General features: G+C 40.2%; 1 protein-coding gene across 1 annotated transcript; it reads right to left on the bottom strand.

Moving 5' to 3' along the window:
* Nucleotides 1-6,729: 6,729 nt before the first annotated feature.
* Nucleotides 6,730-23,843, bottom strand: LOC119727897 (protocadherin Fat 4-like). The gene is made up of 2 exons (XM_038199974.1): nucleotides 18,382-23,843; nucleotides 6,730-6,791 (listed from the first exon to the last, which is right to left on the bottom strand). The coding sequence occupies exons 1-2, from the start codon at nucleotides 23,741-23,743 to the stop codon at nucleotides 6,730-6,732; spliced, it is 5,424 nt and encodes a 1,807-aa protein (XP_038055902.1). The 5' UTR covers nucleotides 23,744-23,843.
* Nucleotides 23,844-23,878: the final 35 nt, after the last annotated feature.

Here is a 23,878-nt window from a genome sequence, read left to right as displayed (position 1 = left end):
ACAATTAAAAACTTTAACATTTCCTTGAATTAAAGTTCCTCAATAAAATCATAAAATTTACTGCAATGATATGAACCTAACTGAAGTTATAGGCCTAGAGATGATACCTGACAACTGCATTTAATTTTTTTCCCCAAGTTAACTAGAACCAAAAACTTCAACATTTTTATCTGAACGCGGACGGCCGGACGGCCGGACGGACGGGCGCCCGGACAGACGGACGGAAATTGGTATTACATAGGCTCGCATCTGCTTCGCAGCTCGCCAAAAAGGACAGGCAGAGTACGGGTTGAGGCAATGACATGAGATGAACTTGTACTGATTTTCACACTTGTAAATTTTCACATGTAATGTAGACCTGTGTCAATGAACTGCTCTGAGGATCTTGTTTCAAGCTGGAATTAATTTACTATTTCCCGGCCTGACCTACATATAATAGATGAGCTTGTAAAATCAAATCATGGTTGGACTAATACACCCGCGCTCTATAAATCTTCAAATGGCTTTGGCAAGATGAGACAAAACCTCAGACTATTGAACCTGCCTGCGTAACTCATGTTCTCAATTTAAATCATCGGTTTGGGGTGGGCATATCGGAGCTTGACCGGCAGTTTTCTGAATTCTGCATTGTTTTATATGAACTGTGACTAATAGGGCCACATTGAATATGAAGCTTTAGCAATCATCAACTCCTCTTGGTGTAAATGTTCCATTTTTTCTTTCTTTTTCTGTTCATATTTTCAGCATTTTCTAACAATAAAAGACCTCATGATCTATAAATTACAAATAACAGCTTCAACAGTTGCACGCAAATGAACAAAATGGCCATGAAAATCTTTCTCCCTTTTTGGGATTATCAACAAATGTCAATTTTTTTTGGGGGGGGGGGATTCAAAGATACTTGCTTTTATGCTGACACTCAGGTTTATGGGCGAGTTACAAAGAAGAACCCAACTTTAAAATCGAAGCTGCAAAATTATTTTCATGCAAATTTGCAGAATACTGGGAAGGCAAAATCAGAAGAAAAAAAAACCCACTTTTTCAAATTTTCCCATACCCAGCCCAAGAATACAGTGTTGATGTACACTGAAGATATTTTCTATCCCAATATTGGCAACAATGGTAACAGCAATCTAAACAGAACGCCTACTGCATGCCTCATTACATACCAAAACACTCCATTCCATACAACTTCCATCTCCCATGCTGTTTTGTTTAGCGTTTCACTTATTTTTCTTCTCTGAATGGGTGGTCTTGTAGGGACAAAAGCTTGTGAAATTAAGCGTAATATTTTCCAATGTGGGATAGTGGAGATCCAAGGTGATGCAGCATTGTGCACTCATTTCAAAATATATAACCTATTGAAAAAAATTGTTCTTCAAATTTGTGTACGTGTACAAATGTATGCAATTCAAAATGGCCGTAAGTAGCCATTTTGAATTTTCTTTGAGATGAAAAATGAAACCACAGGCAATCCTGCAACCAGAAACCCTTTCAAAAAAATTCCCAGCAATTCTAAGGGATTTTATTAAGTAAACACCTGTTCTTTGATGCCACTTGCCCAGTAACCCTCCAATAACGCTCCCAGCCAAAAAAAAAAAAAAAAGGAGTAGGATTTGAAAGAGTCTTTTGAAACACTTGCAAGCATAAATGTGCCGGGAGGATTTTGGACCGGTTGTAATAGTGCTGTTTTCCCAAGCCCCATAGCCTCTAGCTATGCGCTGTGTACTCACTCGCAGATCACAATGCTAAATTGGCAGCCATCTTTGTTCGTTCTGGCACTGCTACTACATGTAATAATGACTACCAATGCAATGGCAATATGTACACTAGGGGCAATGTATTTGTTGTCCTTTCTCCTTCCATAGCATTCTAGACTTTGGGGCATTTTTTTGAAGTCTCTTTGTGGCAAAATGCATTTACAGATCAGAGTGTGTATCATACATGTATTTGGGGATACTGGACCATGGAATAATCTGATTTTCTGATGATATCTACCACAGCCACTCTACTATCGACTTGTAATTGGCAGTGTGCTTGTACGCGACATGATGATGAGAGCAGAAATATTGATCAAATCTTTGTAGATTCTTGACAGATTTTCCCAGACCGATGACGCTCTATAGGGAAGTATAAATCCCTGAGGGAGTTTACAAGATGTTCAAGATGTGATTAGTGCACAGCTGCGTAATTAGACGCTGGCTTCTCCGTTTCATTCAATATCAGAATTTACACGAAGCTAATTACCAACAGAATGACATTATTAGGCATAAAAACATGACAATTCCTAACAGAGAGTTGTGATCAGCAGTAAACAACTAGCCTACACTGTACCTTACCTACGGTACACGTACAGTGAATCTATTCAGGGAATATTTTTTGAAAAATATGACAACTAGAAAGCACTCAGAGAGGTCAAACCGCCTTCAAATCTAATCAATTCTACGCCATATTGTCAGTGCTGCCAAAAGAAATACCGGTACGGTAAATGAAGAATCCTTTAAAAAAAATCCTGGATCCAGACCCAGATCCGGATCACTTCCAAAATCTAATCGATTTGTACTTGTACCAAGGACCACTCCTACAAAATATTTTCATGCAAATCCATCCATAACTTTTTGATTTATCTTGTTAACAGACAAACCAACCAACAAAATCCAATGAAAACATAACCGCCTTGGCGGAGGTAATTAACTCCACAAACTTTTGGAGACTGACCAAATACCTTCTATTTTCCCCAAAGGCCTGTATTTTCCCCAGTTAAAATTGTAACCAGATGTGAATGTATTCAAATTTGCCTGTGGACCTAGTAGAGGATTAAGTAATCCCTGGATTAGACAGGCTATCAACTAGCCTTCCAAAAGCTCAATCAGAGATAATCCAAACATTTCATTAACAATGTAGCCATTTTGAGATCAAACAATGCTTTTCTTTGGAAACAAATTGGACTGGAACTTTAATCCGGAGTCCCCAGTGAGCAGGCGGTTTATCAGAGCATCTGAGGGATAGTTTCCTGGGGGCTGGGAGTGGTGACAGATGAAAATCAATACCACAGAAAAAAACATCTGTGCTTCATTGAACTTGAACTCTTCTTGTTAGCTGAGCCCCATGGTTATCAGATTTTGTGAACCAGTCAGCAGACGCGACGTTGAAATATTCACAGTACACTGTAAGTGGTATGAATTATGATACATGTACACATGTACATAACATGTACAAATTATTACAAGAGATGTTGAAACTTAGTTTGAACTCTGAACTAACTGTAGTTTTAGCTTGTGTTTGGCATTTGTTTAACAATGTTCAATTGTGTCCACAATTTTGGCATGTACATGTGTGTAAACCAGGCATATACCGGCAGTGCCAAAAACAAATTTGTCTCTTAACGTTACTTTTTCAATTTAACCAGACTGTTTTGAACTGCTTCCTCAGATAATACAACACTTTTTCAGAATTGTGTATCAAATTGTGCTGAATTCATAGGAACATTTTGGACCTTAGCCTTCCATTGTCCCTAATCCATGTACATTTTGTAGTTACTGTATGAACACAATGCTGAAATAATAGTGATTTTGAAATGTGAACTCTTGTACTGCTACTGGACTTGGTTTGTAAAAAACAAATAAAAAACAAGTTTAGCTTTTACATCAAAAAAAAAATTCAACATTATGCAAGCGTTAATGGGTAAATTTACACCTAAGGCCTTTTTCGCAACTGAGCAGTGCTGTACTTTCAAAAGAACTGTACGCCAAACTTCCTATGCGCTTTAATAAAAAAAAATCATTTTTGCACCGCTGCTTTTGAATTGATAATCTTGGGAAATCTCAACATGTCTACCAATATCCCAGACAGGCTATTCTGCTACCAAACCAAAGAATTCAGTGTCTTACTCAAGAATTAACAGTGGGCCGTCTAAGGGATTAGCATTGACCCGAGATATAATTACTTGTTGTTGTGGGTTTCCCTATGGCGCCTACGTGCATGCAGACTTTAATGCTGAAAGTACATACAGCACACATGTGCATGCAGACATAAATGCTGAAAGTACATACAGCACAAATACTGTTATCCGTGTAGTACCGCTACATCATGGAGTACACATTAACATTTACATGAGCAAAAGTCAGATTTTTTTGTTATCACACTGTGTAATTGAACTTTATGGAGATCAACTTCTCTCACTATAACTTTTAAGACAGAAACAGATAATATAATTATTTCACAGTGTTGTAGTACTTGTAATCTTACTCCTTCGTCCTACTCATATGAGTACTCGTACTCATACTCACGACAAACTACTCATACTCGTACTTGAAACCATGGAAATGTTCTCGACTACAACACTCTGGAGTCTTATTTTATCAATATCAAATTATCATATCATAGGTTTACCGTTTTGTACAACGTATAAGTACAGGTCAGATCATAAGCAATGCAATAATTCATTAACCCTAACCCCCCAGTACTTCCTCAGGACTACCCAGCTAAATCCAACAGAGTCCAACCGGACTTTCCTGTTCAATCCACTGTGTCTCATTTTCAGTTGTCTGCTGAATCCAACTGAGTCCAACATGGTGTTATTATGCGGTTCAGTTGCCTGCTGAATCCAACATTTTGAATCAGGAATGTACACAAGGGGTTTACTGCTCAATCCAACAGGTTCCATCGGGACATTCATGTAGTTGGATCCCGTTGGATTCAGCAGGGTTACGGTTCACTGTGTTGTACTTGTAGTACTACTCGTAATTTCGTACTCCTTCATCCTACTCGTACCCGTACTCATACTCACGGCAAACTACTCGTACTCACACTCGAACGCATGGCAATGTACTCCACTATAACACTCTTATTTTATCAATATCATGGGTTTACTGTTTTGTACAATCCTATAAGTGTAGTCAAACGCAATGCAATTCATTAAAACACCAGAACAAGTAGGCCCTACCAGATGAACTTTACTTGAATAAATAAATTGTGAGTGACAGTACTGCGACATTTATTATCTCACTCAAAAAAAATCTCCTCTGCTAATTCAAACGAATCTTGCATCTGGATGACTGCACTGATTGATGAGCCTTGCGAGGACAAAATGCAAACCGGTAGTTGACAAATACAGATTTTTGTTCAGGGGCAATTAATTACAGGAAGTGGCCAAGTTTGTTTTGTAAAAGTATTTACCCTATTCGGCAATTACAATGAATACAAACAATTTAATGAGACAAATCTTATGATGGATTCATTGCAAAACACTGTAAGGTTCCTAGTTTTTGTTTTCCAAATGTCTGAACAAGTACCGGTACATGATTTTTAACCCCTTCATATCACAAAAGGAAAAAATTCTTCAGACTCAATAGTTAGAATTTTTTTCTCAGATGGCACCAAGGAGACCCTAATGGGAACAATATGATCCATGGAACGTCTCAGCCATCAACTTCCAGGTACACATGTACAATGTACACACCTTGACAATTAGGAAATTGAATAATTGGACTTTTTGTCTTCAATCCTCGATGTTTCTCAAAATTGTTTTGACTTTGAAGTTTGAGGAAATGTTTTTCGAGGAGAGCACACTGAAACTTGGACGAACTTGGAAGGAAACAGTTAGTAATTGAATAAAATAGGCGGATCTATTTTGATTGAGGGATCAGAATTTACACTGCAAATTATAACAATTATCATTTGCTTAATTTGCATCGTAGCAGTTTCAAATGAAATCTCTGACAGTAACAGTCCGATTCATCTCAAGATTCTTTTTTTTACAGTACACTCTATTATATAAATCAACTTTATTTTAAAATCACAGAGGACGTGTTGTACATGTACATTTGTATGCCGGTACAACAAACGATCTGTTTTTCAAATCAATTTTCCAACTAGTAGCAGCGCATGTTTTCCCTTGGCCCCAGGGAAGTCGTAGTATTAAGTGTACTTTTCTCTTTATATTTTTTGTTTAATTTTTAAGTACCTTGTCTGTTACACTTTTCTGTCCAGGGTATGCAGGAAGGAAGTTTAAAAAGTACACTTACGAAAGAAAGAGACCATAAACTCATTTGTACTTTTTGAAACAAAACTCTTCATCCTTGAGCAGTCTCCCCTGTGATTAATTGCCTAAAACAAAACACCTCATTACCGTCAATTCACACTCTCTGCCAGCCACAGCAAGAGACACTTAAAAGTCACTCAAATTCACATTAGCACCTTGCAGCACCACAAGGGCGAGATTTTGGTTTTTTAATAAGTGGTCAGATTTCCTTTTGTTCAGGAAAAAGAAAAATTATCACCCTGGAGGAAACAGTAGAGCTTTTGACCCCATGTGGTGTTAATTAAACAAGGGCTAGGCTTAGTGTTTGGACAGAAAACATGACTTGTAGCAACTGTGAACTGTATCCACACAACCCTACAGTAAATCAGCTATGAATGAGTTGTGAAGTTGGCAATTATCAAGGTTAGCAAGTTCCCCTAAAAGGCAACTTTTAACTTCCGTTTCTTGGGCATTCTTTCTCAGGCCAAGACTCACACTTGTACAGCATTTGCAGATTTTGTCTCGTGTATTAATATGAAACAACACCTTACCCTCTCACTCGAAAGATAAGAGATTCTTTTAGAGAATATTTGTCAGAGCTTTCAGACTTGTCGGGAGCCTCCTGGGGCTTCCAAATAGTTCCCATCTGTGGAGTGTCACAACACATCCCTAATTAAGGACACAGACGGACACAGACCCTGCTCTGACTAGATCTGCCTGAGCCCAATGGGGGTTGCCTCATCCAAGGCAAGTATGGCGCCCAGGTGCCCTTCACAGGGATAAAATATGTCAAAATATTGCAATTATTAGCCTATTAATCCCAACATGCAAGGTGTACAACCTTGGCTTAGTCATGTCTCGGGCCACCGCTTGGGGACTGAATGATTTTAGCATCTTGATTTTCAGAGATTTATTTTGGAGTTGCCAAGATGGAAAGACAACAGGCAGCGCGTGGAATGCAGAATTTGGAGGAAAAGTCATGCTTTGGCTATAAAGTTCATGAATAAATTGGCTATAAAATGGTTTTGTTGTTACACTCGTGAATAGGCAAAGTCACGTCTCCTTTATATGATAAAACAATATGTGGATACACATGTACAAACATGTAATGCCCATTGTTTTTGGTGTGTTTTGGGTTTTTTTTTTTTTTAACTTTGGACAAAGTTCTTGCAGTTTTTTTATTCTACATTTCATGTATTTCTATATTTGATGTACATGTACATGTTCCGGTACAGTGCAGTATTTAGATACCTCAACCTGGCGTGCCTTTTGGGGGTCATAACCAAGAATTGGTTCGGTGGTTTCTTGTCGGTGAATTTCTTCGGCAATTTTAATTGGGTTAGAATTACACATGATCATGTAGTACTCAAATCCCCAAAACAATTAACCAAAAAGAACCCCCCGAACCAATTCTTGGTTATGACCGCCAAAATGCACCCCTGTACTTTCATGGAGTATAGAGTTTGAAATTTTAAGGTACCATAACTACAATTCTGTATTAATTAATGTATTCAAACATGGTACCAGTATCTCTGGCACTACATGTAAATGAAATTTCTATAAATTATTAATGAATGACATGGGGATGACCCCTAAACTTTCAGGTTGGAGCCCCTCCCTTCCAACTTAAAGCAAAGTGTACATGTACTTTACCAAATTCAAAATAAGCCAAGTAAACACAAAAATGATAAGTTTGTTGCTGTGTTCTCAAAACTTGCCATAAATGCAACTTGCAAACTACACAGTAATCAAAAAACAACCCTCAGTGCGTACCCGGAAACGTCAATTGTGACTTCGTTCATTTACTCAACTATTTAAACAAAAACATATTTGAAGGCAATTTTCAAAACCACCAACACAGACAAAAAGTCTGAGAGATAGGCCTACCAATCAGTATTTTTGTTCGGCAACAACTGTGCATATCCAGTGAACAGTGTAGTACTCTCATCCAGTGCTATGGCCAGCTTCCATTGTCAACCACTGTCCGAAACTAAACTTGTATCCGTTCGTGTACATTCTTGAGAGATAAGCATTTCTGATACTGAACGCCAGACAGAATTCCAAACTGTTATGAAAGTGGAGCAAGCAAACAAATATTGAGGAAATTGTGTCAGGCTTAGTGGTACACGTACCGGTAATTATGAATTTTGCAAAAGGGCCAAGAGGTATGTAAACTTGAAGGAAAACAGGGTAAAATTTGTAATACTTTACCTTGCGTTTATTACATGTACTAGCACAAGTCGTAAAATAAATATGAAATTTGCGGCGGGGTGATGTAAATTCAATATTGGGTTTTACCCTTTACCAACGATATTTTTTTAAATAAAATACCGAGTAAACGGTGAAGGTTGGAAAAGAGTAAAAACATTTACCGTTTCTGAATTTTAAAACCCAGTTTAACTTACATGTAAAAATGTATTTCACACTTCCAGCACTATGCAGAAATTATAGCATTGTGTAATTCTCATTCCCAAGAAACTTTTGTCTTTGAATTTCAGGATCCCTTGATAACAACAAGCAATCTAAATTGTTAGCAGAGTAAACTTACAAGTACAACGTGTACAGACTAACTTTTTAGCATTGTTGACTGGTGTAGACAATTCAGGACCATGTCCAGACTAGACTCATAAAACAATTGCCAGGACTTCAGAAGTACCTGTGGAATTCATTACATAGCGATTAACACATGTGCTAGCAAGCAAGAAGCCATGATGAATGCATGATACACTGTCCCGAGTTAAAAACCCATAATTGGCCCTTTGGGAGATCGTAAAACTGTTTGCCATGTGGCATGCAGGTCATTCAGGTCTTCATTTTATGACCATTTGCAACTGCTTATCTTCTGTGAAAAACAATATGTCAAGGAGGCTCAAACTGTCAATGGACAAGCAAAGTAATGTTCAAAGTACACTTATCAGTGAGTAGAAAAATGCTTAGCCAATATTGTGCTTATAGGATAAACATTCAATGATGGTTCAGCTAGAAAATAATAACAGTAAGCCTGGCATGGCCGGAAGTCAAAGACCTTCGTTGAAAAATTGCAGGAAAATTCAACAGGCACATATGTAGGGTACTTTTATATATGCACGTGTCTGAACAAGATGGCCCTTATTTGAGGGCTTGCTCAGATATGTGAAGGCCAGCTGTTTAAGTACAGACTGGGCCACATTATCACATGAAACAGAGCGGCTTGGCAACCATGTGACTTGTGCAGCATTAATAGTAAAAAAAGGCTATAACTTTAATCTTCCTAGCCTTCAAAGGGCAATAACTTAAAGTACAAATTGCTCCCAAGTCCCAACACGATCACTTGGGTCTCACACTCTTCTTTTCAAGAAAGGAAGAAAAACGCAACATTCTTCCTCCCCAGCTCATCCCATGGGAGAAATCACTTTCTTCATGTGACCTTCCATTTTCTTCAGCCCTCCAACCACAAGACTTTTACCAACTCATCAACCTTCATGACCCTTTTAACTCAGCAAGCAAAGCCCTGTCAAAGGAAAAAAAACCTCCCTGGCCTCACAAAAACAGCCATTTCACACCTCATGGTGGAAATTGTATGCACTCCAGCAGGTTAATTGAATGTACCCCTGTTCTTAATCCTATAAACCGATCTGCTTTGGGCATCCCGAGGAAGACTGCAGAATTTCTCAATACGACTCAACATGTGACAATTTTCAGGTACTTGGCATGGCTTTCAGACAGGTAGGGGCCTACAGACGTTTATCCCCTCTGATGGATTTCGAAATTAACAAGAAAAGCTTTTTTTTATAGAATGACCAAGTTTTTTTTCTCTGAAAGTGTCACCTTTGGATGGGATTTGGCTTTATAAAATCAAGATGATTCTGACATAAGATGGGGTACTAATCTAGATATGGATTTAAACTCAGATTAATTACACCTCCGATGAATAGGAGGCGTCAGGATTAAAGCCTTAATCCCTGACTGAAATCTGAAATCCCATCATGGGTTTGAAGACTGAAGTATCTCTGGACTCTATTCAGAAATTGTGTTCATGAAATTTGCAGTGCCTCCATGGGTGGCGGCCGCCCACAACTCCAAAGCGATTCACAAAAAAGGAACTTGTACACAACAAAGTTTTGTACTGGTTTATCTAGTGTAAAGAAATGTCACAAAAACTTATGCAGAAGAAGTATTTTTTTGTGCACATTTAGTATTCCTCAAGTTTATGAGCAAAAGTTCTTGAGCAATTTTGCAAGGAACCATAATTTTATATGACAAGGGCCTACGCAAAATGAATTACCGTGCAGGAATCCAATGAGATGTTCTTCACAATCACATTTTAACAAGTTACACGTCAAATACATGTAACAGTGATTAAGAGTCCTTCTATCCCCCAAAATCTTCATAACCGATATATAAGGAAGACATGTACATGTACATGTCCACATGAATGCTTATGCTAAGCAACAATAGTAGAAAGTATTGTAAACAAAGCAGGCATTAAAAAAGGCCTTGCTTTCCAGACAAGACATGTCGGCAATGAAACAAATTTCACAGCTTGCTGCACCCAATTTAAAGGACCAGTATTTCTGCAACGGGCCACCAAATACCAACAGGCCACGACAGAAAACCACCAGTCATGATTTGAGAGCTAACCTTGAGATATTTCAAAGTAATAGGCACCAAGATTACTTCATTAAAGAAAACTTTCCTTTTCCTGAAATCTATTTGTAGATCTTACTTGCCTAAGCTGTTTCTCACAAAAAAACCTAAATTAAAAACCAAGTTGCCACTAGCTTTTTTGGGCTGTAAAAGTGGCAAAAACATGTTTCCATTAACCTCAAATTTATGTAAAACTTAATCCGTCAAAAGAAAATGTGTACCGTGTATTCTCAATTCTTTATATGTTTACTGCCATACCCTTTTTAGCCAAAAACTAGAGCACACAAACTCTGCCTCAGCCGTCTACAATTTGGTCAATCAACATATATGTAAATGATACCCAAGTTTTCCCGGCCATGCCAGGGCTGGGATTGTATCCTGATACGTTCTGGTTCTGTGACCATAGTAATTATGAACAAACAGCCTGCAGAAGGTGTAACCATGACTGTCTGCTGTCTAAAATTCCAAGAGTAAACATGCGCTTTAAATGGGTGCCATGGCCGCATGAGGGAGTTCATATTGGGGGTAATGGGTAACGAAGAAATTTAGGGGTAGGCCAAATAAACAGCTTACTTGATTTCCTTGAGAAAACAGTGATTTTGTTCCTCATCGTTTTTTTTAAATAATGTAAACATTTTCTTTCAATCAGTTTCTTATACGCCTATTGGTCTTTGATTACAGAAACAATTCCTCAGGAATTCTGGGTGGATCTTGATGACTGCACAGGTATCTTATTCAATTATTGCTATATTAAAAGGGCACCTTGGAATCCTTTTCAACCCCACAATAAAGGGGATGGCTTCAATCATGTAAAGCATCACTGGAGCTTCATTGGAAAGAGACACTGTGCCCTCCTGCAGAGTGTTCTGGATATTCTTGCCACGTCCTCCGTTGGAATCTCGGGGTCAAATGCCATCAAGTACTCTTTTTTTTCAACAGAAAACTTTACAACTTCAGTTTCTGAGATATAGCCTTCTGCAAGATGCAAGTTATTTTCACTTTTCTTCAAATGTGTACATGTAGCATCTTTCTGTAATGTCTTTGCACAAATATCAAAATAGACACTAACAGTCACTAAAAATCATTACCTTAAAACCCTAACTTCCCAGCACGATTTACTAGTAGGAACCATACCCATCCTGGCAAATTCCAACACCATATCGGAAACTGCACACACATATTTCTGGCTTTGATTCTGGAGGTGTGACCAACCCAATGTAAAAGACTGTCAGTTTAAGGGTACTGTAACCATCCTGACAGATTCCAACAAAACATACTGTTGGGGATTGATGGGTAGGGGGAGGTTGGGGTTTAAACTCGGTTTCATAAAATAAGAGATCAGAATGAAAAAGAACAACAACTAACAGAAACAGGTGTTCCCCACTTAATATCCACAAAAGCCCACTTTAGCCTCGGACAAGCAATGCTGAGGACTTTGCAAACAACTTTTAACAGCACTGCATCCAAACCACTCAAAAACGGTACAACCTTGGCTCCAAATTGCAGCAAATGTAATAGTGATAGTGAGGCCTTCATTAAGAGAAGAGTGTGAAGTATTTTTTATGGAGTGCTATTGAGAACTGTGACTGAGGTGGTACCATAGTGGCGTGCAAATCATTCACACTGTCTAAGCACATGTGGTGCGTTCAATTTTGTGCACTTATCAAAATCTGAACTGTTTGAAGCATTCAACAACTTCAAAATGAGCAGTCCCAAGCACACTAACTCTACACAATATGACGGAAGAGCTATCACTTTTGATCCCTCATCAAGTGTTATGCAAACTATCGAATCAAGGTGATGTACCAGCCCACCCACTAATTGACGAGAATGCTGCTTTCTTTGATTGTTGTGGCCGTGGCTCATTTTGCAGGTAGTGATCAACACCAACAAAGATGGTCATTTTTTTTAAAGCCTGTCCAATCCTTAACTCAAGACCTTGAGATACACACCAGATGTGTCCCCCTCAGACAAAAGGAACACGGAGGAAATCAACCACACTACCACAGCAGCCAGAGCTAAATTCACGCCCGTGATTAAGGGGGGAAGGGGGGGGGAAGGAAGGGAAGGCGTAAAGCCCCCAATTAGATTCTGCTGAATTCTCCGGCAGTCAGGGGACAGGAGTATCTTTCTCTGTGGAACATTCCTAAGGATTTGTGATCAGCTAAGATTATGAATATGAAAGGTTTGCAGGAACTACATGTATACCCACTCATTAAGATTAAATTGAGGCTTTGAGGACATGTACAAAACAGGTTTACATACATGTACCTGTGCGATGAAATAGCAATTAACATGTTCATTTGTCCAAACTGGGACTACCGGTACATGTACAAACTAGAATAAGAAATAATACAGCTTGCAGATTGTGCATGCTAATTACATTGTACTAAAATTCCTACGACGTTCTTATTTTTAATGTTAATATAAACAAAGGTGATTTTGATTTTTTTTTTTCAAAATGCATTTTCAAAAAAAAAGGGACCTTTTTTAAAAACAATATGAAAATAATAAGATAAGCCCACAAAGTAATTTTTCATTCATTTCACTTCATGCATTCAATTCGCATTGCCAACTGAACAGTATTTAAGAAATGTATTGTGCACATTCGTCTATGAATGTCATCCATGATGTTTTTATACGTGTGCATGAAAAATGTAAACATGTCCCCAGTAGGCCTAAACCTAACCCACCCTCTGGGGAAACCAGTAGTTTGTACCACGGAGCTATGTGTAAGCATGGTACAAGTCTACCGAAGCAGTTTGGACAAAAGTTATGAACACTCAACTCTTGTTGGTTTAAGAGTCTACCTGGCCACCTTTTCAGTTTGTCAGTAACAGTCGGTCTATTGTCATGCAAATGCTCTTCCAACAACACCTATGGACTCACGCTGTTTCACAGTAAACCTACCCCCACTGGATACTAACCAGTAGCACTGGACTGCGAGTCAATAATATCTGAATGCAGTCTTCGCATTGTGACTGTGTACAGTGAGTAAGAGCGGTGGTATTGTAACCAAAAAAATACCACACAAATGACGATGGAAGCTGTGGCTCGGAAAATTTAAACCGCTGTGTAGCGGAGGCAGAAAATGGCTTCCAACAACTCCATGGCTAAGACCTTTTTGGGCATGTTATTGCGTGCAAATTGCAGAGGTGAAGGTCTTCAGTATTTAGTTCTGCACGTTTCTATCATTTTTCTCCCCCAAAACCACGTGAACAGAACTTTGATTTTTAAAAAGTTTTTTTTTTTCTTTCTTCTGTAGTTCTCTTAATTGAATCAGTCAACCATTTTAATACAGCCGGGAGGTCTTGCGGAACAAGGGAGTGACTGAAGCAGAAATACACGCAATCCTTTTTTGGGACAGTGTGAATATCAGTGAATATCACTGACTACTCGCAGAGGTCAGTGTAGACCTGGGCCTGCAAATAAACACCAATCTAGAGTAAATAGCAAGCATGGTATAACGTCTGCTTGGTTGAGCACTCCACTGACGCGGCATTTCTTGCATTGATCTTTGTGAGTTTGAACAGGGACTGAATTTGGGTAAATGCAAAACCAAAATGCAATGGAAGTGTGCAAACTGTACAGTCTACCGCCATGATGTAAACCTCTTTAAATACTAACTTCCTTCAATTGTAACTTAAATCCAGCCAACTACTTCCTGGATTGGCTTGAATGTTCAAGGAATCTAGGGTTCAAAAAAAGCTCATAAGTTTTCAAAGTGTCATTAAAGCTTTCTTGATGCCAATCTCAAAACTTTGCTACAGTACATCTTTCATATTATCTTAGCCCAAACAAGTACTTCAAGTGCCCATTTCAAATTCTTTATCCAGAGATTGTTACAGAACTTCCACAAGCTGTAATTTGATGACAACTAGACTTTTTGGGGGGGGGTTCCACTGGAAGAATGCACACATTTATCACCGCCCAGGTTTATCATTCTTTTCAAGCATTCTCCACACTCCGTAGAATACGCAATACCGGGCAAAGGTTTCCAGATGAACAAGAAAGACTTATTCCTATTAAAAGCCCACAAAAAGGCTCAAGGTAGTGAGAGAACCACAAGCTATTGGTGTGTATCCTAGAGTGAAATCAAAAGTAAAAGGATTTCTAGAAGGGGGCCAAACTGAAAGCAGGTTGATCCGACTGGCCGGGACTTTAGATATTGGAAAGGAACAAAGGATCACGTCTGAATTTAGTGGGATGTCTAGGATTTGATAGCGCTTTTTAATTCTCTTGGACAGATCTCACAAGAAAAAAAACACCAACGGCTCTGTGTGACGGGTTTTTTTTCTGCGTCTCTTTTGACAGTGTTAACTAAAGCTTGACAAATTCGCTGGCACTGTACGCTGTACAGGGTTGCCGTCAGGGGCCTAAAGCGACATTATGCATTGTTATTTCTAATTGCCATTAGCAAGTTAGTGAAAGATCCTTGGTGATACATCTGCCTGAAATACAGTGACATTTTTCTTATCACTAACATGTTTACATACATCTCACTTGTCACATATAATACATTTGTCATGCACTCTCTTAGTCTTACTTAGTACATGCGTGTGTGACATGTACTTGATTTCATTCGCTCACTGCAAAAACACATTTGGATCCTTCCCTCATATTTAAAGAGAGTCATACTCATTTGTTTTTTAAGAACTGACAAACACATGTTCATCTAGTATTATGCCTAGTCCCCATCTTTAAGTTCTATGCATATCATTCTATAGATCATTCTCAACAAATTTGGAATCCTTATCAACATTGAGTTCCAGGCACAACCTGTTGGACAGATTTATGACCCAAATGAAACCTACATTGACCAGAGCAGAGCCTACTGTTAAATGCATACTTGCGCTCAGGATAGTCACATTCTCAATGCCTTTCCAAAGTGCAGACAAATTTACATTCTTAATCAGGTCAAAATTTATGAGTGTGTCCAGTTTTAGAACTTACAACAGAAGGAACAAGCAGCCACAACTGATAGCACGTGTGTACAATAACAAACCAATTTTGTCCTTTGTTTCAAAATACTAAATGTTTAGCAAAGTTCATCATTCCTTCATTTTTCAGCATTGTGCTACTAATTTTGTCATTATGAAGACAATGATGATAAGAATCATTCAACTCTTTAAAATGAGATACATGGGATAGTCGGCACTACGTACCAAATGTTCCAACTAAATTTGGATCAACTTCAGTTTGAAACTTCTTTTAACTTTTATTTAAAGTTCAGGCAGATGCGCTGATGGTGACCCCACGGACCTGACATCAATGACCCACCCTGTCCATATAATTTATTAAATATTATTGTTAAGAGTCCCTGCTTAAACCAGAATGTGTACCACTGAAACTCTATGTGAAGCTGCAATGACACCAACGCAGACCAAGAATACTTGATGATTCCCTAGCAACACTGGTATAGTCTACACAGCAGGCGGTACACTATTAACATGCCCTCATTTTTTTTCTGCACAAATTGCAATGGTGCCTCGACACTGCACTCTCTCAAATTATTCCTTTATCTGGCCTAATCGTGCCCTAATTCGAGGGATTTTTTTAAAGAGGCAATTGGCTCCCGATACCCGCAGCACAAATTTCTCGGTCAATATTTATTGTGGTCACCCAAAATTATGAAACTGTTTTCCTCACCTACCGGTACACACTATTGTGCCTTTGTTTTTCCGGGGGAGAAACTTACTCTTTGTGGAAATTTGTGGAGTTTCTGGACAGTTGTTTTGTATCTTATCAGTATTCAGGCTGAGCCCCCCTGGACTTTAATTGGCAAATTTATCATCGTTGGTGTCATGATTGCTGATAATGACTGCAGGAATCTGCTTCAAGTCCCACTCAGCAATAAACCAACACAGACTGCAAACTTGAACAATGAGGTCGTGGGTTTTTTGTTTGTAAAAAGAGATGCTCACAAAGTTACAAATAGCATGTCAATCCTGGGCTAAAATGATAAATTGATCAATATTATCTTCTTTTGCAACAGGGATATGTTCATTTACAATGTGACGTAAGGTTGCAATAAATGCAAATTATACTGGTATTTAACCATGCAGCTATAAAAAGTATAACCATGATAAAACAATGATGAACACGGTGGCTACATATGTTGTGAATTGCGTTCGGTTCAGCACCAGTTCTTTGCTACAGTTCGGTTCAGTGCAAAAATGTCATTGTCTGCCGTTACGGATTACCAAAGGTGGTGAGGAAAATCAATTTACTTTGCCTACTGTACAACCAACGTGTACGTCTTTGTCACTTCCGTTCATGGTGAATTGGGATTTTCTCTATAACAATGCTATTCAGTATTGCGAACTACACGTTCATTGATCTTTCTCCTAATTTTTGCATGCAACATCTACACAAGCAGATGATCCAGGGGATATTACTACATGTTTAAGTAGAGCTACAGTATAGAGACAAATGCATATTGAAAGGATACAATGCTTTAGCCCAATATATGTTCTTGATCGTTTTCTTCCCTGACAGCTTAAAAGTACATGCAATTTTCAAAAGACCATTATTATCCGACTCCATTGTCACCACTATAATTCTATCTTTTATCATAGTAAAGGTTAGCAGAATAGCAAAGATAACATTTTTAACATCACCTTTTTTTAACATCACCCAGGTTAAATTTGGTAGCCTGTGATGAATGAATAGCCGAATATATGTTCTTGATCGTTTTCTTCCCTGACAGCTTAAAAAGTATGTTTGCAATTTTCAACGAACCATTATTGTCTGACTCCATTGTCATCGCTATAATTATATCTGTTCATACATGTAGTAAAGATTAGCAAAATAGCAAAAGTTACATTTTAACATCACGTTTTTAAACATCACGTCCAGGTCAAATTCGGTAGCCTGTGATGAATGTTATTGACACATTTCAAAGTAAAAAAAAAAAAATAATAATTTTTTGGGGTGAGGTGTCTGTTTTTCATTCCTAAATTTATCAAATTCAACTCAAATGGGAGTTTTAAGTAGACGGATTTAGGCATGTCAGTTCTGGTACGGTTCTGTGATCCGGGTTCTATTTTGAATGTTTGACATTCACAATACTACATTGTACGGGTATGTGAGGCGAGGGGTTGCAAAAGCTGGGTCAGTACCAGTTATGGATGGTTAAGTTCACGGCAGACACTAATCCTACCGTCTGAAAATTACAATTCATAATTCTTGGCAGTAGAAGTGTGGGATTTAGAGACTAGCCAGGGACAAAAGCAGACCTCATCCGCAGAAGACTAATGTTGATGCTGGATACAGTACCACAAGCCCAACGGGAACAATATGCTTTTGCCACAGTGGGTTGAACAACCGGCACGATACACCCGATACAAAGAATCAACCACCAAAGCTGGGATTTTTCAGGCGCCATTTAAATATTCTACAGGGATGTTAAAGCTTTTGGATTTTTTCAAAGAGTGTTCTACTTATCGACAGATTGAATAATATTTAGGAACTTTTCTTCTTCAAAATCCCCGTTTAAAAGTTTGCCAAAAGTGGTGATGGGCTGAGAAGTAAGACTTTTTGTATCAGTTTTTACTTCACAATTTTTAGAAAAGTGAAACTCCAATTTAATGGAAGAAAATATCAAAATCCAAAACAAAAATGCAAAAGACATTTCAACATTTTCAAAATCAAGAGAGCATAAAAAAAGTCATTTAATAAAATATCGACTTTTTGAATGCTAAAAACTTTTGAATAAATGTGTATGAAACCACTTTTCAACATGATAAAAATGTAACCAAATAATGCAGAGGGAGTTACAAAATATTTTATAAGCAAAAGTAATGTATGACTTACCTGAGTGCTGCTGTATGCTGAAGTTCCACTGATGGCATAGACTGTGACCTCATACATGGCGTCTTGACCTAGTTGCTCCCTGTCTAGCACCGCGCCAGTAGAGATCACACCAGTCCGAGTCATCTGAAAGTCTCCTTCTCTAGGCACACCGCCAGCGACGACTGAAGTGATGTAGTAATCAACGTGTGCATCAGGATTGCCAGGGTACCCGGCACTTATGGAAACCACTACAGTTCCTTGTTCTTGATTCTCGGATACAGACCCCGAGTACATACTGCGGGCGAAGGTGGGTCCGTTGTTTGAGTCCCCGAGAACCAGGATGTTTAACACAAGCGAGGTATAGTTCGAAGTCAGCTGACTGTCCACAGCATTAATACGAACACTGTACATGTGGACGTTTGGTTCGAATCCAAATTCATTGACAGAAATTTCGCCCGATACCGTGTTGATTTCAAATGGAACACTGCGATTGACAATGTAGTAAGTGACGTTTGCACTGTCTTCATCATCGGGATCGTCAGCAGTCACCGTGGTAACAGTGGTTCCCTCGGGAGCATTGCGGGAAATCACTACAGCGTTGTGCGTCTGGAAGACTGGGGCGTTGTCATTTATGTTACGCACGAAGATGACAACTTCGGTTGTCGCTGAGCGCCGGCTTTCCACCGGCAGTGCCTGGTCAGTGGCTTTTACAGTGAGTTTGAAGAAACCGTTGTGCACCTTGAGATACTCGTAATCAATGCGGGCACTTGTAAGAATACTGCCATTCTCTGGATTGATGCTGAAATGATTACCTTCGGGTTCCTGGCTCACAATAGAATAGCGTACTTGTCCATTGATTCCAGAGTCGGGGTCCGATGCTGAGACAGTTACAACATGGGTGTTCAGAGCAAGTTCTTCGTCGATCCTTTGCACAACTGTATGTTGTGGGAACACAGGGGAGTTGTCATTGCAATCACGTACAAGAACCAAAATGGAAGTCAAAGATGTCTGCTGTGGCACTCCGGAGTCTCTTGCAGTGATGTTCAAAGTGTAACTGGATCTGGTCTCATGATCAAGTAATTTAGACAGAGTAATGTCACCAGTGTCAGGATCAACACGAAAAACCTTCTGCTCGTCACCACCTGTGATACTGTACGAGATCAGTCCATTTTCACCGATGTCATCATCTGTGGCAGAAACCATGGTGATAGGTTGGCCTATAGCAAGACATTCCGTCACTTCCAGAACGGCCTCAACGTGAGTGAAAATTGGCATGTGATCATTCTCATCCAGAACTTGCACCTGTACTTCTACCAAGTTATGCTGAGGGTCACTGCCTGCATCTTGAGCTTTGACCGTGAGTGAATATTCTGAAGTCGCTTCTCTGTCTAGGGGGCCGATGAGTGTGATCTGTCCACTGATCCGATTAATCTGGAATTTTCCCTCTGCATTTCCATTCACGATGCTGTAGACGATGTAAGAATTATCACCAGAGTCAGAGTCACTGGCTGTCACACGGAGGACATGGGTCCCATTCTCGGCCAGTTCAGATATTGTCACTTGGTAGGATGAACGAGAAAACACAGGTGGATTGTCGTTGATGTCACTGATGATAATTGTGATAGAAGTACGATCTTGGAATGGAGTGGCACCACCGTCTCTCACCACAGCATCAAGCACAAAGCGAGACTGTCCAGTTTCTGCCTCTAATGCCTCACGATCAAACCCAACCAAGTTTGTGATTACTCCCGTACTCCGGTCCAAAGAAAACTGCGTCTGGTTCCCAACAAAAGTGTAGGTGAGCTCGGCATTTTCACCTAAGTCGGCATCAGTGGCCAGTATGCTTCCAACAACTGTGTTCACGGCAGATCCCTCCTGCAGATAAAAAGTGTAACTGGAATTGCCAAAAAATGGCCGATTATCATTTTCATCAAGAATTTCAACCAACAGCTCGGTAGATGCGGTGCGTGATGGAATACCATGGTCTCGTGCCTCTACGCGAAGTGAATATTCACTGATCATCTCTCGGTCCAAGAAGTTCTTCACATAAACTTCACCATTTGGAAAAACACCAAAGGAGTCTCCATCGTTACCACTCAAGATGCTATACGAGATCATGCCATTTGTCCCTTGGTCACGATCAGTGGCCACGAGGTCGAAGAAGCGATGGTTCACCTCGGTTGTTTCACTGATGGATGTCTCGAAATGCTGAGCAGCAAATGCAGGAGCATGGTTGTTGACATCTCTGACTGACACGATGAGTTCAAGAGTTGCTGAGAGGCTTGGATTGCCAAGATCTGCCGCAACAATCTGGACAACATATTCATCTTGAACAGAGGCCTGTAAGCCTGTGTTCAGAAACATCCATCCAGTGGTGTGATTTATTCCAAATATGCCATCGGGATTTTGAACGATATTGTAGACAACATCTCCATTTGGCGGATTATCCTCATCGGTAGCTTCAACGTGATAGAAGTGTCGGCCAACTTCCCAGTTCTCAACAACATCAGTTGTGTCCGTCGATCTTGGAAATTGAGGAGCATTGTCGTTAACATCGAGAACCTGGACTCTTACGGTAGCGCTGCCAACCATGCTTCCCCCATTGGCATACACAGTCAACTCATACGCTGATGTAGTTTCCCTGTCAAGTGCACTGGTGGTACGGATCACACCAGTGACGCCATCTATTTCAAACTGACTCCTTGGATCACCAGAGAATATTATGTACCTAATCTGTGCAATTAAGTCCTGGCTGGTTGCTGAAACACTGCCAACAAATGAGCTTGCATTAGCATTCTCATAGATTTCAAATTCATAGACTGACATGTCAAAGGCAGGAGGGCTGTCTTGGATGTCACCAACAGAGATGCGCACTTCAGCTGAAATTTCTGCCACCCGGCCCCCACCATCAGTTGCACCGATGAGGAGTGTGTAGGAGGATTTTTCTTCACGATCCAAAGCTGTCACAGTCATCACTTCGCCCGTTGCACCATTAATTTGAAACTTTCCATCAGCATTGCCACCGACGATGGAATAAGTCACATTTCCGTAATTGCCGCTGTCGGAATCTGTAGCAGTAACTTGCTCAACAAAACTTACAGCTGGTCCGTTTTCTCGCAAAGTCACAAGGTACGTTTGTGGGTAGAAAACTGGAACATTGTCATTCTCATCCACAACATTAATGTGAACACTAACGACGGACTCCCGAGGTGGACTACCAGAGTCAAAAGCTCGGACGTGGAGATCATACTCAGGAGTTTCTTCACGATCCAATACAGCTTCTGTGAAAATGGTGCCGGAGACGGCATCTATTGAAAATAGTCCGGGATTCTGGTGTCCAACGTCATCAGTAAGTTCATAACGCACAAGGCCGCTTGTTCCTTCATCTCCATCCATTGCTGTCACAGTTGTAACTTCAAATCTGGCAGCTATGTTTTCTGGAACAGAAGCAGTGTAGTTGGGACTTGTAAATTCTGGGGCTTCGTCGTTCTCATCAAGTATGGTGACTGTGAGTGTGGTTTCCGATGCGCGCGGTTGTATGCCTTGGTCAGCGGCTGAAATGTTCAGTTCAATCACAGATGCAACCTCACGATCCAGCAGTGCCTTGGTAGTGACAAGTCCTGTTTCTGGGTTGATCTCAAACCAATCCAGAGCATTTCCTGTTGTGATGGAGTACAAGATCATGGCATTGAGACCAAAGTCCGCATCTGTAGCCGTCACACTTTGAACAAAGCTGCCGATGGGTTCACCTTCACTCAAGTTAGCATGATACTCGAACTCTTGGAATTCTGGTGAGTGATCGTTGGTGTCGACCACATGGATGAGAAGGTTACCAGTCGATCGGCGCCGCGGAGATCCGTTATCCCAAGCCACAAGAGTGAGATTGTACTCGGCAATGTTTTCGCGATCTATCTCACCAACAACAAGAATCTTGTAGACTTTTGTCTGGACTTCAGTAGGAAACAGAAGTGGGAGCGTGTCTAACATGAAGTGGTCCATTTCATTTCCAGAAATGATCTGCAGGTCAACTTCCCCATTTTCGGCAAGATCTTCATCAGTAACCGTTACCAAAGCAACAATGGAGCCCGTTGCAACTCCTTCTGAAACAGTGGCAAAACTTTCAGACGCAGGGATGTAGCTGAACGATATTTGTGGATCATGGTCATTCTCATCAATGACATATACAGAGAGAAAAGCCCGTCCATATTGTGTTGGTACACCCTTATCACGAGCTTTCACAGTCACTTGGTAGGGATCACTGCTGATGTAATTCAACTTCTGCTGAAGGGTGATGTTTCCTGAAACTGGTTCAACATTGAAATTGGAAGTTTCCTCATCAATGAAGTATTCCACCTCTCCATTGATACCCGAGTCTCCGTCTGTGGCATGGACGTCAAGTAGCTTGGTGCCTGCTGGGGTGCTTTCATTAACATGGATGACAAAGTCACTCTGGTCAAAAATTGGTGGATTGTCATTGATGTCCAGAACGCTGATGTTCAAATGCACGAATCCAGAGCGCGGTGGCGAACCATTGTCTCTGGCTTCTACAGTGAGCTGGTAGAAATCTTGAATTTCATGATCCAATGAAACGGTTGTCTCAAGATTGATGTATATAGGCAAGCCATCTGGCCCGGGAATGACCATTAAGCGAAAAGCGTTTTCAGAATTTCCCTCCGAGATGGAATACTCCACAATGCTGCCATTCTCTGCCTTATCTGGATCTGTGGCTGATTCAAGAATGACGGATGACCCTACGCGTCCATTCTCAGTGAATGATATTGAAATATCCGTTTCTGGAAACACTGGGGAGTTGTCGTTCAAATCAGTAACAGTAATCCTGACTTCAATGGGTTTAGTTCTGGAAGTAACTGAATGCCTAGCTAGCACCAAAATATCAAACACATCATTTGGAATTTGTTCTCTATCTATTTCTACTGCAGTTTGTATTTCTCCACTGTCTCTGTTGATTGTGAATTCTGCCGGGGGATCGCTAAATGTGTAAGTATACCCTTGTTCTGTGGATATCGTTCCTACGGAAAATCCTGGCGGCTGTCCTTCGTCAACAGTGAATACAAAATCAGTGTCGTATCCACCTTGTCCACTCGCCAAACCAAAAACCATGCACAGTAGTGCCACACGATACATCATGAAAACACTGGAAGACATACTTAGCGTTTTCCTACGGTTCCTTGCAAAATGATGTGGTCTCATTGCCCCGTGTTGTTCAATGGCGTCGCCTGACATGCCTGAAATCGGCGACGTCGTCTCTCCGTCCGTGCGGCGAGTCGACAGCGGTGGCATCCCCGCACCAGTCGGTCAATCACTCAGCGTCAACCGAGGCATTCACGCGGTGAGCGTACCGGTGATGTTGCCATTCAACAGCTAGCTACCGTTTACCGCACACAATACACTGTCAATATACAACCACTCGTTCGG

Source organism: Patiria miniata, unplaced genomic scaffold (assembly GCF_015706575.1).
Source record: "Patiria miniata isolate m_02_andy unplaced genomic scaffold, ASM1570657v1 HiC_scaffold_20, whole genome shotgun sequence".
In the NCBI taxonomy this organism is placed as follows: Eukaryota; Metazoa; Echinodermata; class Asteroidea; order Valvatida; family Asterinidae; genus Patiria; species Patiria miniata.
The sequence above is the reverse complement of the archived record's forward strand: the minus strand, read 5'-3'. Positions and strand labels throughout refer to the sequence as shown.